Source organism: Phyllobates terribilis, unplaced genomic scaffold (assembly GCF_046119375.1).
Source record: "Phyllobates terribilis strain yellow unplaced genomic scaffold, ASM4611937v1 Scaffold_5__5_contigs__length_657084704, whole genome shotgun sequence".
Taxonomy (NCBI): domain Eukaryota; kingdom Metazoa; phylum Chordata; class Amphibia; order Anura; family Dendrobatidae; genus Phyllobates; species Phyllobates terribilis.
The window spans coordinates 297,510,384-297,524,448 of NW_027362765.1; the positions used below are offsets into that span (position 1 = coordinate 297,510,384).

The following is a 14,065-nucleotide window of genomic DNA, read 5'->3' on the forward strand; positions in this document are numbered from 1 at the left end:
GTCAGGTACAGTATTTTCTATAGGTACAAGTCCAACACTCAACTAATCTTGCTGTTCAATCAGAACAAATGTCTAAATGTGTGAATGAACAAGAAGGTTTTTCATAAAGTATGTACTATCTAAAGATTTGTCCTCTGCTCAACCTGCAGGAAGGAGACTGGCTTCTTCGTGTAAGACTGGTTGGCCAAGCCAAATCTGAAGACCTGGATCTAATTTGCCCAAAGCCAAAATTGAAACGTCCTAGAGGAATGAATCATACACAGAGACCTCGCAGTACAAAAATGTCTAAGCTTACTACTACTATTACTACTGTCCATCTTTGGAAAACGACACAGAATAGAACATCTGAAAGTCCTACTGTAACAAGGTTACCGATACAGACACCTACAATTAAAACTGCCAAAATTATAACTGGTAGGACCAATGAAGGCATAGTTGTAACACAGCCAACAGAAGACTTCAGAACCATGGTGGTAGGTACCACTAAAGATGTGGTTTCCCACTCTGGACATCAAACTGAGGAATTGTCACAGAAAGTCACATCTTCGAAGCATACGGATTTGGTACCAATCACACAGTTTCCTGGTAGTATTAAATTCACTGGCTGATTTTGTCTACATTTTGCAACTTGCTTTTGATACCTTTTTGAATTTTTCACAGATGCGTGGACTACTTCGCAGTGTGTAATTCCAGCAGGGAGGATAACTTGCCTAAATGCAACGGTCTCTCGTGATGTGTGTTTAGGTTACAGTTGCTGCTTTGACCCTGTAGACTCAATCAATCCTTGCTACTATGGGCATACTAGTAAGTTTTAGGAAATTGTTGTTTGTCCTAAAACATCTACTAGTGCAGTTTCAGGACTACTCAATGCAAGTGACCATCTTCTATAGCCTTTCTTCCACACCAATACCCCTATACTTGGGGGTTATTTAAAGTTGCAGAATTTAGCATAACAGATGTAGGTTATATACAGAAAACTGTAATTGGAAACACAGCAAAAGGCATTGACCCTTTTAAAATAGGTGTCAATTGATACATCGCTGCACTGTAATATATTGCTGCATTGTGGTTTTTGGGTTAAATGCTTAATCTGCCAAATGGTCAGGTATAGTCTCTAAAAATAGCTGGCTGTTACAAATTATTGGCATCAAATAGCTTTGTATAAATGGATAGTATGTGATGCTTAAATACCCCTTGTTTTCTTCAGTAACCATTCACTGCTTTCCTGATGGGCTTTTCCAACTGATATTGTCTCGTTTTGTGACAAACCCTCCGCTGCGATTATCTTCAGTTGTTCTGGGTCCTGGCACTTGTCCCTCACCTACAATGTTAGGAGATTTCCTGGAATTTAAAGGTCATCTATCTTCATGCAGCACCCTCCGGGTGAGAAACCATTCTCTATGACCTTTTACAAGTCCTCTCTCTCATTGAGGTTGCTGTATCAGTGTGGTCTGTTTCTTTCAGTTTCTCGAACGCCCGGTGTACGAACTGTTTCTAACTGCAAAGCAAGATGTTCTGGTCTCCCCTTTAGGATCCATCACCCGAGACAGCAGCCTCACGTAAGAGTTTTTCTAATATGTATGGGCTTCTGCTGTTTCTATATTGGTCTCTGATAGTCAAGACTTTACAAATGTTGCACACTGTGACCTGTATAAGAGGTTCCAACCTTTTGGTCCCCAATAGTTGCAAAACTAGTTTCCTGCATCCCTTCACAGCTACTTAAATTACTTTTGGTACGTTCTGCCCAAATCCTGCTGAACTTTGTCGAATGACGGGGGTTGTCTCCATAATCGGACAAAGTTGTCTGGTATTGCAGCCCCATTCATTTCACTTGACAAGGGTGGCACTGTTTATGCAATCAAAATTATTGAAATAGATGTGATAATGTTCCAAGACATCCTCCATAATCTCAACTTCCCATTCCCATCTCGAAGAATTATATAAAAAAAATTCTTATTCAACTCCCATTGTAAACTAGGAGTGTTAGTTGAAATTACAAACTTTCTGCTGTCTTCATTATTTTATGACAATCAAGAACAATTTAAGTAGCTCAATACAACTAATATTACAAGTGGTTTCTCAAAATATCACTTTTACTGACTACTTCAGACTCTGAATTATTCAACCCCCTTCACAAGAAGTGTCTTTAGTACTTTGTAGAGCACATTTTCCCTGTTATGACCTTCTGCAAACGTGATGTATAGCCAAACACCAGCTTGTGGCAGCAATCCTGAAGAATGTTGGCCATTCCTCATGGGCAATGGTGTCGAGTTCATTAACTTTTTTAGAGTTTGCACATTGCAATCACGTTATTCAAATCCCAACAAAGATCTTAGTGTTTTTTTTTCAACTTTGGTGGCTGTGAGGGCCACTACAGAATCTTCCAGGACTACTTCTGAAACTAAACCTTGAGATCCTGGTCTTGGAGGAAGCTGATGGTTTACCTTCCAACCTGAAGACATGATTTCTCCAAGGATTCAATACAGCATCAGGGAATTCATCTTGCCTTCCACATACTGCAGGTTTCCAATGGCAGTGGAAACAAAGCAGCTCCAGAGCATCAGAGTCCTCACCATGTTTCACTAAAAGCAGGGTGTCCTTTTCAACATGCGCTTCATTTTTCTTCCTGATAAACCGCTGATCCATAGACTTGAAAAGTTCAAAATGTATGTATGTATCACCAAATTAGAATATGATCAACCAATTAATTTCAGTTTTTCAATACAAAAAATCACTCATGGATCACTGTTTGTAATGACTCTATGATATATTTCAAGTGTTTTTCTGTTAATGTTGATGATTATGGCTTGCAGCCAATGAAAACACAAGTCATTATCTCAGTAAATTAGAATACTTTATAACAACAGCTTGAAAAATGTTTTTAAAATTTGAAATGTTGGCCTACTGAAATGTATGTTCAGTTAATGCATTCAACACTTGGTCGGGGCTCCTTTTACATCAATGCGGAGTGGCATGGAGGCGATCAGCCTGTGGCACTGCTGAGGTGTTATGGAAGCCCAGGTTGCTTTGATAGCAGCCTTCAGCTCGTCTGCATTGTTGGGTCTGGTGTCTCATCTTCCTCTTGACCATATCCCATAGATTCTCTATGGGGTTAAGGTCAGGTGAGTTTGCTGGCCAATCACGCACAGTGATACTGTTGTTTGTAAACCAGGTATTGGTACTTTCAGCAGTGTGGACAGATGCCAAGTCCTGCTGGAGAATGAAATTTCCACCTCCAAAAAGCTTATTGGCAGAGAGAAGCATGAAGTGGTCTAAAATGTCCTGGTAGACGGCTGCGCTGACTTTGGTCTTGATAAAACACAGTGGACCTCCACCAGCAGATGACATGGCTCCCCAAACCATCACTGATTGTGGAAACGTCACACTAGACCTCAAGCAGCTTGGATTGTGTGCCTCTCCACTCTTCCTCCAGACTCTGGGACCTTGATTTCCAAATGAAATGCAAAATTTACTTAGCATTTACTTAGTGTGTCAATGACTGCCTTCTGGACAGCTGTCAAGTCAGCAGTCTTCCCCATGATTTTGGAGCCTACTGAAACAGACTAAGGGACCTTTTTAAACCTTTAGAAAGCCTTTGCAGTTACTTTTTGTTAATTATTCAAATTTACTGAGATAATGACTTTTGTGTTTTCATTGGCTGTAAGCCATAATCATCAACATTAACAGAAATAAACACCTGAAATAGATCACTCTGTTTATAATGACTCTATATAATATATGAGTTTCACTTTCTGTATTGAAGAACTGAAATAAAATTTTTGACAATATTCTAATTTGGTGAGATGCACCTGTACATGCATGCATGCATGCATACCTCTCTCACTAACAAGTGGATAATATGAGTAAAAGAGGTCGTAGTCTAAACATCTCAAAAAAAAAAAAAAAAAAAAAAAAAAAAGTGAAAGTTTTCCATGCCAAAGGTCCACAACATTTCAGCTCGGTGTGAGCCTCTCTTGATAACCCAAGACTATTAGTGAACTGGAGACGCACGCGTTAAGTTTCCTCAGGAATACTGGCAGAAACTGGTGTCTGGCCATATAACCTGTTGCAAACATGATACAAAAGCCAAAGCTGCTATACTAAAGATTCTGGTCTTGAATGAGGTCGACTATTTTTGAGACTACAGGAGATATTTAAAAGTGGCATTTTGGGTTGAATTTGGTGAAAATACTCATTAGTTGAGGTAGTGCAGCTGTTTTTAAATTCTGCTAATACAGAGGGGGTGAAAAAAAGTATTGTCATCCACCAATTGTGCAAGTTCTCCCACTTAAAAAGATGAGAGGCCTGTAATTGACATCATAGGTAGACCTCACCTATGAGAGACAAAATGAAAAAACAAATTCTGAAAATCGCATTGTCTGATTTGGAAAGAATTTATTTTTTTTTTTCAAATTTTGGTGGAAAATAAGTATTTGGTCAATTTCAAAAGTTCATCTCAATACTTTGACCTCTGTCATTGCCAACAAAGGATATATAATAAACGTTTTCTCTAATTCTTCACAAGGTTCACACACACTGTTGCTGGTATGTTGGCCCATTCCTCCATGCAGATCTCCTCTAGAGCAGTGATGTTTTGGGGCTGTCGCTGGGCAACATGGACTTTCAACTCCCTATAAAGATTTTCTATAGGGTTTAGATCTGGAGACTGGCTAGGCCTTTCCAGGACCTTGAAATGCTTCTTATGAAGCCACTCCTTCGTTGCCCTGGCGGCGTGCTTGGGATCATTGTCATGCTGAAAGACCCAGCCACGTTTCATCTTCAATTCCCTTGCTGATGGAAGGAGGTTTGCACTCAAAATCTCACGATACATGACCCCATTCATTGTTTCATGTACACGGCTCAGTCGTCCTGGTCCCTTGGCAGAGAAATGTCCCCAAAGCATGATGTTGCCACCCCCATGCTTCACAGTAGGTATGGTGTTCTTTGGATGCAACCCAGCATTCTTTCTCCTCCAAACATGACGAGTTGTGTTTCCACCAAACAGTTCTACTTTGGTTTCATCCTACCATATGACATTCTCCCAATACTCTTCTGGATCATCCAAATGCTCTCTAGCAAACTTCAGACGGGCCCGGACATGTAATGGCTTAAGCAGGGGGACACGTCTAGCACTGCAGGATCTGAGTTCCTGGCGGCGTAGTGTTACTGATGGTAGCCTGTGTAACGTTGGTCCCAGCTCTCTGCAGGTCATTCACTAGGTCCCCCCATGTGGTTCAGGGATTTTTGCTCACCGTTCTTAAGATCATTTTGACCCCACGGGGTGAGATCTTCTGTAAAGCCCCAGATAGAGGGAGATTATCAGTGGTCTTGTATGTCTTCCATTTTCTAATTTATTGCTCCCACAGTTGATTTCTTCACACCAAGCTGCTTTCCTATTGCAGATTCAGTCTTCCTGGTGCAGGGCTACAATTTTGTTTCTGGTGTCCTTCGACAGCTCTTTGGTCTTCACCATAGTGGAGTTTGGAGTGTGACTGTTTGAGGTTGTGGACAGGTGTCTTTTATACTGATAACAAGTTCAAACAGGTGCCAGTACTACAGGTAATGTGTGGAGGACAGGAGAGCCTCTTAAAGAAGAAGTTACAAGTCTGTGAGTCAGAAATTTTGCTGGTTTGTAATTGACCAAATACTTATTTTCCACCAAAATTTGAAGAAAAAAAAAAAAAATCTTTCCAAATCAGACAATGTGATTTTGAGGATTTGTTTTTTCATTTTGTCTCTCATAGTTGAGGTCTACCTATGATGTAAATTACAGGCCTCTCTCATCTTTTGAAGTGGGAGAACTTGCACAATTGGTGGCTGACTAAATACTTTTTTTCCCCACTGTAAGTGCACCCCATATTGCAAATTAGGTTTATTTTGATTGTACAATTGCAATCATTTTTGGTTAAGCTTTGCCGCAATAAATAGAATGTTTTATTGTTTGTTTAAAAAAAAAAAAATCTTTGAATCTTCCAGGGTTGTCTCTCAGTGCATGTATAATAACACCCTGTCAAATATCTCTCTGGTGGTGCTAACCCCACAACTTCCTATGGTGACCAGTACTGGGGTTCTGCGTGTGGAGCTGCGCATTTCTAAAGGTAACTAAGACATTGGGTGCAGTATTATATATATATATATTATATTATATATAATCTCTATCTCTTCTTTTTGATCCACTGAATTGATGAGCTGCAGTTTTAAAGGTGTTCTCATGAAGATGATCCATTCTCTAAAAAGATCCACTGTACAACCCCTGGCAAAAATTATGGAATCATGAAAAACAAACACACAAAAGAACACTCCAATGCATCACTAGTATTTTGTTACACTACCTCTGGCTTTAATAACCGCTTGCAGTCTGAGGCATGGACTTAATGAGTAACAAACTGTACTCTTCATCAATCTGGCTCCAACTTTCTCTGCTTGCTGTTGCCAGATCAGCTTTGCAGGTTGGAGCCTTATTTTCAATTGGATTGAGATCCGGACTATTTGCAGGCCATGACATTGACCTTATGTGTCTTCTTTCAAGAAATGTTTTCACTGTTTTTGCTCTATGGCAGGATGCATTATCATCTTGAAAAATGTCATCATTCCCAAACATCCTTTCAATTGATGGGATAAGAAAACTGTCCAAAATATCAATGTAAACTTGGGCATTTATTGAAGATGTAATGACAGCCATCTCCCCAGTGCCTTTACCTGACATGCAGCCCCATATCATCAATGACTGTGGAACTTTGCATGTTCATTTCATGCAGTCATCTTAATAAATTTCATAGGAACAGCATCAAACCAAAAAGTTCCAGCATCATCACCTTGCCCAATGCAGATTCGCGATTCATCACTGAATATGACTTTCATCTTATCATCCACAGTCCACGATTGCTTTTCCTTAGCCCATTGTAACCTTGTTTTTTTCTGTTTAGGTGTTAATGATGGCTTATGTTTAGCTTTTCTGTATGTAAATCCCATTTCCTTTAGGTGGTTTCTTACAGTTCGGTCACAGACATTGACTCCAGTTTCCTCCCATTCGTTCCTCATTTGTTTTGTTGTGCATTTCCTGTTTTGGAGACATATTGCTTTAAGTTTCCGGTCTTGACGCTTTGATGTCTTCCTTGGTCTACCAGTGTGTTTGCCCTTTAACAACCTTCCAATGTTGTTTGTATTTGGTCCAGATTTTAGACACAGCTGACTGTGAACAACCAACATCTTTTGCAACATTGCGTGATTTACCTTCTTTTAAGAGTTTGATAATCCTCTCCTTTGTTTCAATTGACATCTCTCGTGTTGGAGCCATGATTCACGTCCGTCCACTTGGTGCAACAGCTCTCCAAGGTGTGATCAATCCTTTTTAGATGCAGACTAACAAGCAGAAATAATTTGATGCAGGTGTTAGTTTTGGAAATGAAAATTTACAGGGTGATTCCATAATTTTTTCCCTCTGCTTGGTCTGAAAAAAATTACCCTTACAGAGTACCACAATTATCTTGATTTCTTTTAGGGTTTCTTTAAAGCCCTAAAGTTGCCATTTGAAATTACTTTAATTTTGTGCCATGTCTGTGATCTACTTTTTTTTTTTTTTTCCAACAACATTAAACAACTGAATGAACATCCTCCGAGCCCGGTGATTTCATAATTTTTGCCAGCGGTTGTAGTTATCTCCATTGGTCCAGTTCCTAGAATTGCTTTGGGACACTTCAGCTAACTGTACATTTCCTTGGCAGTGGTAATGCATGGACAAGTAGAGTTCTCTAGAGCTAGGGACACCACGTTAGCATTCATATGCCTTTTCAATGGTAAAAGGACTGTAATTATTGATGCAAAACACTTTCATATTGCAAAATGTTTAAAGTTAATTTTTTTTTTTTTTGCTATAAAGAGTAGCCAGTGTCAAACCCCTTTAAACTATTATTTGGTGCAGGTTCATCATTTTCCACATTCTACGCACCAGAAGATTTTCCATTACAGGTTCAACTTCGTGAGCTTGTGTTCTTGGAGGCTCATCTTCTGCAACCCTCTGATCCCAGACTGCACCTCCGCCTCCACCACTGCTGGGGAGCTCCAAGTATAGACCCGTCAACTACAGTGAGATGGCTGGTTATATATGATGGGTGAGTCACCAAATGGCAATCTTAACTTGTCATGACCTTTTTTACTTTGGCTATTCCATTGATGACTGATACATGAGTAAAGCTTTGATTATTTCCATCGTGTCCAGGCGCATAGCTATAGTTTGGGAATGTCTCAAGGGCACGATAGCTCATCTGCAATGTAAGACCGGAGTACTATGCATGACGCATGAACAGTGTGAGGGTGTGTTGCCTCTATGCTGCTCATCGTTATTGGCACTGATGAAGTTTAAGTACATAATGTGGAATATCTCCTGGGGGAAAAAAAAAAAATCAAATGAAAGTTGTTGTTTTTTTGCATAGAGCACTTGTGTTAAATACAAAAGAGCCAATGATAAACAAATTTAAAATTAAAAACAATGGGAGGGAAAAATAGAAAAACCTAAAGCTTGCTGTGTCACTGGTATTGGCATCCTTTACATTAATTTAGTATCGAAACACATTTTGACTCGCCTGTGGTAAATCACAAGAGATTCTCCTGTGATTGTCGGTGCCCATGTGACATGAATTGGCCAATTAATGATGACTTCACTGTTTTAAAAAGCCACATGGTAGGCTGTGTTACTCTTGTCACAATGGTGAAGACAAAGGAGCTGTCTGAGGACATCAGAACTGCTATTAGAAAACACAAGACTTCCAAAGGGTATAAGGCCATCTTCAAAGACTTTGCGCACTGTTGAAACTAGGATTCCAATGTCATTAAGAAGTTTGCCAAGCATGGAACTGTCAAGCACCTCCCTGGACGTGGGAAGGAGGAAAATTGACAATAGATGTCTTCGAAGATTGGTGGGGAAAAAAAAATCACGTTAAACATCCAAAGACCTGAAGGCCAACCTGGAACAGTCTGTGGTCATGGTTTCAACGAAGTACCATATGCCGCACACTAAATCAAGGAAGAAGCCATTGCCGAAGAAAAGACCTAAAAACGAACAACTGATCTTTGCCAAAGAATACCTTGACAAACCACAATCCTTCTGGGAAAATGTTCTGTGGACAGAGGAAACAAAAATTTTAGCTTTTTGGCAATTCAAAGCAACACTTTTACACATGGCGCAATGAAGCTTATAAGGAAAAGAACACCTTACCAATAGTTAAGTATGTTGGAAGATCCATAATGCGGTGGGATTGCTCTGCTGAGTCTGGTACTGGAGTTCTTGACCATATCAAAAGAATCATGAAATCGGAGAATTATCAAGAGATTTTGGAGTGAAATGTCCTACCCAGTGTAGGGAAACTTGGTTTGAGTCTGAGATCATGGGTCCTCCACCAAGACAATAACCCAAAGCACACAGGAATGGTTGAAATGAAATAAAAATGGACCGTTTTAAAATGGCCAGCAATGAGTCCTGACCTCAATCCCATTGAAAGTCTTTGGGGTGAGCTGAAATCTGTCATTGGGGGGAAAAAAAACCCGCAAATATTCAAGAGCTTGAATAAACTACAAAGGAAGAGTGGGGGAAAATTCCAGAAGAGAAGTGCAAGAAGCTTATAGATGGTGACAAACATTTGGAGGCAGTCAGCAATGCCAAAGGGTGTGCAACCAAGTATTAATTAGGTGAAGGTGAATGAAGGGGTGCCAATAACTGAGCAGGAGTGTACAATAAGGACACATTCACATTTTGAGTATTTGGTCAATATTATACTTTTTTTTTTTTTTTTTTTTTTTTTTTTTTTTTTAAGCTAAAACCAGGAGTGGGTGATACATGCAAAAGTGGTGCACGGGTTTCTCTTATACTTCCCCTCTGACTGTTCCACTCCTGATTTTTGGCTTACAATGTGAATGTGGCCTAAAAAAAAATGTTGCTCCAGAAATTGTATTTTTGTAAGGCCCCCTGCAGCCTGTTGTCTGTGTATCCCGAAAAAAAAGAGTAAGTTATCGCCCTCTGGTGTTAAGGAGTGATTGACCGGAGAAGCAAAATAGATACATGGTGTGCATGGTAAAGTCTCTCTGGTACCCCTTAATTATTATAACAGTAGGTAAAAAATAGCCCAATAAGATTATAACGAGACGTAGAATATAAACCACTCAGTACAGTACATATTCCATATCTTGTGCATATTAACTACATAATTTATATTGAAAGGCATATGATTTATAGTTAATGTGAAGAAGTTTTCCTATAACCTATTTTTGGAATAGTCGGTTTGTTTGGTTCTCCAATGGCATGTCTAATTGTGTAATGCTGTGGTTAGTTGTCCCAGATGGCTGAATTACAGCAAATGTTACGATGCTTAATATCAAAAGTAAGAATAAAGACCAGTCAAATGTAACAAAATGGAGATTGTGTTGCATGACCGTGTATGGCCAACCCGGGTTCCACCGTTTAACCTGTTCCTCCCATTTTCCAGCACTCACCTTTTCCCACAAATAAAAACACTGCACCTGTAATTTCTTTGGATAAATTTGGCCACAGCAGCCATTTTATTAACAAACAACATTAACACATTAACAGTGTTATAAATAAATAAGAAGGGAGGGTTCTTGGAGTTAAAAATTAGATCTGGCATACATTAAACCGAACTGGAACCACCATATTACCCTCAGCCGTCCATCACCAGCTCAAGGGCACCAAAAGCTCCCAGGGTAAAACCCCGTCCAGAGCCCAAAAACCAAATGCAGATCACCCCGCTCAATTAACCAATTGGCTGTAATTTTAACCAAATTATTCCCACCGACACTTCTGTGCCAACTCCAAGAACCCCACCCCCCCGCCACAAACGAACAGCCCTGACCACCTCAGGCTCGTGAGTGCCCCAAAAAAACGCCAAAGCCCTCTCATTCCCCTCCTGTATAGCCAATGCCCACAAATCGGTACCAATGTCATTCAAATGTACACCATCCTTTGCCCAAAAGTTTCCAACTCCCGCCTCGAGTTCAAAATGTCGAACGCTTACTCCCCCGTTCCTTGACACAAAGGCTGATATGGCTCTATTTAACCTCACTCTCGTCCTATTAATCCCCTTCAAAGATCTAGCCTCCCTCCACCTTTTTTATTTTTTATTTATTTTATTTTTTTTGGCACAATGTCAGACCAGACCGTCAACACCACAGGAAAGGATGTCCATAACCTTAAAAATTAAATCGAATGTCCCTCATCAGTTCCCTGACTGGGCGAGCCCCCAAGTCATCCCCCCCCCCATATGCAGCACCAAAATATCCAGCGTCCGAACCAAACGGACTGCCTTATGAAATTCAGGCAGCACCCTTCTCCATACCATGCCTCTGGAGACGAGCCACCGAACCACAACTTGCTCTCTCCTAAAACCCAACTGCCTACCGTCTGGCCTCCCGTCCGCTCGCATCACCCCCAGTGGACGAAGGAATGTCCCAGAATCCACGCTAACAATGGGACACCATCTGCAACAAACAACCACAATGTATTCAATACTTAGCAAGATGAAAACAACCTCAGCCCCCCGTACCTAATGCCGCACAAAGGACAAATAACAATCAGAACTCCACCTCCCTATCCACTTTGTCACATCCTTGCCTAAGCCCAAGCCATTGGCTTCTGACGCTGCGCCAATTCTAAAAGAATGTGACCCGTACACCTCCGGGCGAAGGCCCAACTCCCGAACTCCTTTCTTAAATACTGCTATTTAAGAAAAGTCCCCATTTTCATGACATAATAAGGAACCCACTCGCCCAGGCCAAAATTGCCAGTCTACTTGGTGCCACCGATTCAGACAATCTCAGCGCACCAAAAAACAGTAACGAAAAGGCTAACCTAAACAATGTAGCTTCACAACTGAACAACAAGTTTTGTCTAACACTAAACCCAAACGTTCCAAGATGTTAAAAATCACCGGTCTTCTTTTATCCAGCACCTTATCTCCTCTCCTAAAGCCCCTAAGTGCTTGCTACACTAAAAAGGACTTTGTAACATCTCTTATCCCCACTTTTGAAACAGACCATCCAATCTCCGCTGCCCTACCTACAAAAAAGAACACCGCCATCTCCCTATCACCGACATTCTCCACCAAACCCCACTGCATTATCCAACTTTTCCATACTCGCCACGATGCCTCGTATGAGGACCAGGTCTGCCTCGTAATGGACTCTCGTATTAAACGTCCCCACTCCTGCATAACCAGCTGCCACAAATGCGAAGGGCATTCCTGTCCCACGTCCTCTGCCACTGGTGCTAGCGCCCGAAAAACGATCCCACTGAAAACGAGACAAGGCATCTGCGATGGAATTTTTACACCAGCACCTCCTGCAGCATCTGTAAAAAAAAATCTCACAATCATGACTGCTCAAAAACTCGTGCTGAATTAACGACCTGCTGTTATAATTTTCCAAAAAACATTTTCCAAACCTTCAAATCCTCCTTGTGATCCTTATTTAAACGAATGAAATGATGGGGGGCCCGCACTCCTGCTATCGCCCTTGCCAACCCGCGACAAAATATGCTGCATGCGAAATTCAAACGACCTAACAGGGATTGTAGCTCCTTCAGCGTCACCTTACGCAACCTCCTGACTATCGACCTCATGCTTGAGCAAACTCAATTTATCATCAGGTAACCGACACTCCATCCTCTCCGTATCAATTAGGATGCCCAAAAAGTTAACAAGGTGCAAGGTCCCTCCCTGTTTTTTTTTTTAATTTTTTTTTTTTTAATTTCCTGCCAAAGGTATGCCAAAACTGCTCCGCTACCCACACCATAGTTCCTAACAAAGTCCTGCACAACAACGATTGCGTAGGGCCTATAAACAAAAAGTCATCCAAATAATGAATGACCAACTGAACTGATGCCAGGTCCCTCACCACCCATTCCAAAAAGGTACTAAACGTTTCAAACAGGGAACACGTAATTGCGCAGCCCATATGCAAACACCTGTCCACGTAGTATTCCCTTTTCCAAAAACAACCTAACAATGGGAAGCTATCCGGATGTACTGGCAGCAATCTAAAAGCCGATTCGATATCCGTTTTAGCTAGCAACGATCCTGGCCCATATCTCCATACCCATCCCACCGCCGCATCGAATGCTGAATACTCCACCGAACATGATTCCTGAGCAATGCCATCATTCACCGAATGAACCCCTTAGGGTATGACAAATGCTGAATCAAACGAAACTTATTAGCCTCTTTTTGGGCACGACCCCCAACGGCGAAACAATCACCCTGCTGCTAGGTAAATCCTGAAACGGACCAGCCATCCTGCCCAATTCCACCTCCTTTGCCAGTTTCAAGCTAACCACTTCCCGATGAAGGGAAGCCGACATCAAATTTTTAAGAGAAAAGGGGACCTCATGATCAGGAGGAGGAATTCTAAAACCTTCCAAAAACAAAAAAACATCTGAAATGACCTTAGCCTTCAACTGATCTGGATACCTACTTAGAAAGGGGGCCATCTCGTGAACCCTCACCGGAGTCACCCCCTTGACCGGTACCCATTGGCATTTTTCCATTACCCTTCTTAAAGCATTTAGATGCTCCGTGTGAAATACCGTTGCAATGGGAGCACACATGTTTAAATTTGCAGGAGTTCCCGTACTTACACTGGCCATCATTAAATTGCCAGCAAGATCCCGCTTCCTTCTTAGTGCTTTGTGCACCCTGACTACTTCCCCCGTGTCTTGCCGATTAGTTCCCACTACCGCTGCTCCCGTGAAAGGACTGCCCATACCTCTCCGGAGCCACAACTTTCAGCCACAACCCGATGTCCTTTGATCCCATCTAATCTCCAGGCGGACTGCCTTCCTCTGCCGATATTGCTCGTCGTATCGTAACCATGTCTGGCCCCCCTAAGTGCGATGAGCCTCCCCTATAGCATCCAGGTAGCAAAATAAACCTGAGCAATTATCCGGAGCTTTTTTCCCAATGACACTAGCCATTATTGCAAAAGCTTGCAACCAATTAACAAACGTCTGAGGAATGAACCTCCACCTACGCTTTTCTTCCTCCATTTTTTTGGGCTGTCGTCC

General features: G+C 41.4%; 1 protein-coding gene across 7 annotated transcripts in view; it reads left to right on the plus strand.

The window, feature by feature from the left end:
• Positions 1-14,065, plus strand: part of LOC141273043 (zona pellucida sperm-binding protein 1-like) — a 57,322-nt gene that overhangs the window by 30,715 nt on the left and 12,542 nt on the right. For all 7 annotated transcript variants that reach the window (XM_073684373.1, XM_073684378.1, XM_073684375.1 and 4 more), the window contains 6 exons: positions 150-585; positions 661-804; positions 1,208-1,383; positions 1,465-1,559; positions 5,977-6,098; positions 7,922-8,111. In XM_073684373.1, coding sequence (XP_073540474.1) covers positions 150-585; positions 661-804; positions 1,208-1,383; positions 1,465-1,559; positions 5,977-6,098; positions 7,922-8,111 — 1,163 coding nt within the window. The remainder of the gene's footprint in view (positions 1-149; positions 586-660; positions 805-1,207; positions 1,384-1,464; positions 1,560-5,976; positions 6,099-7,921; positions 8,112-14,065) is intronic.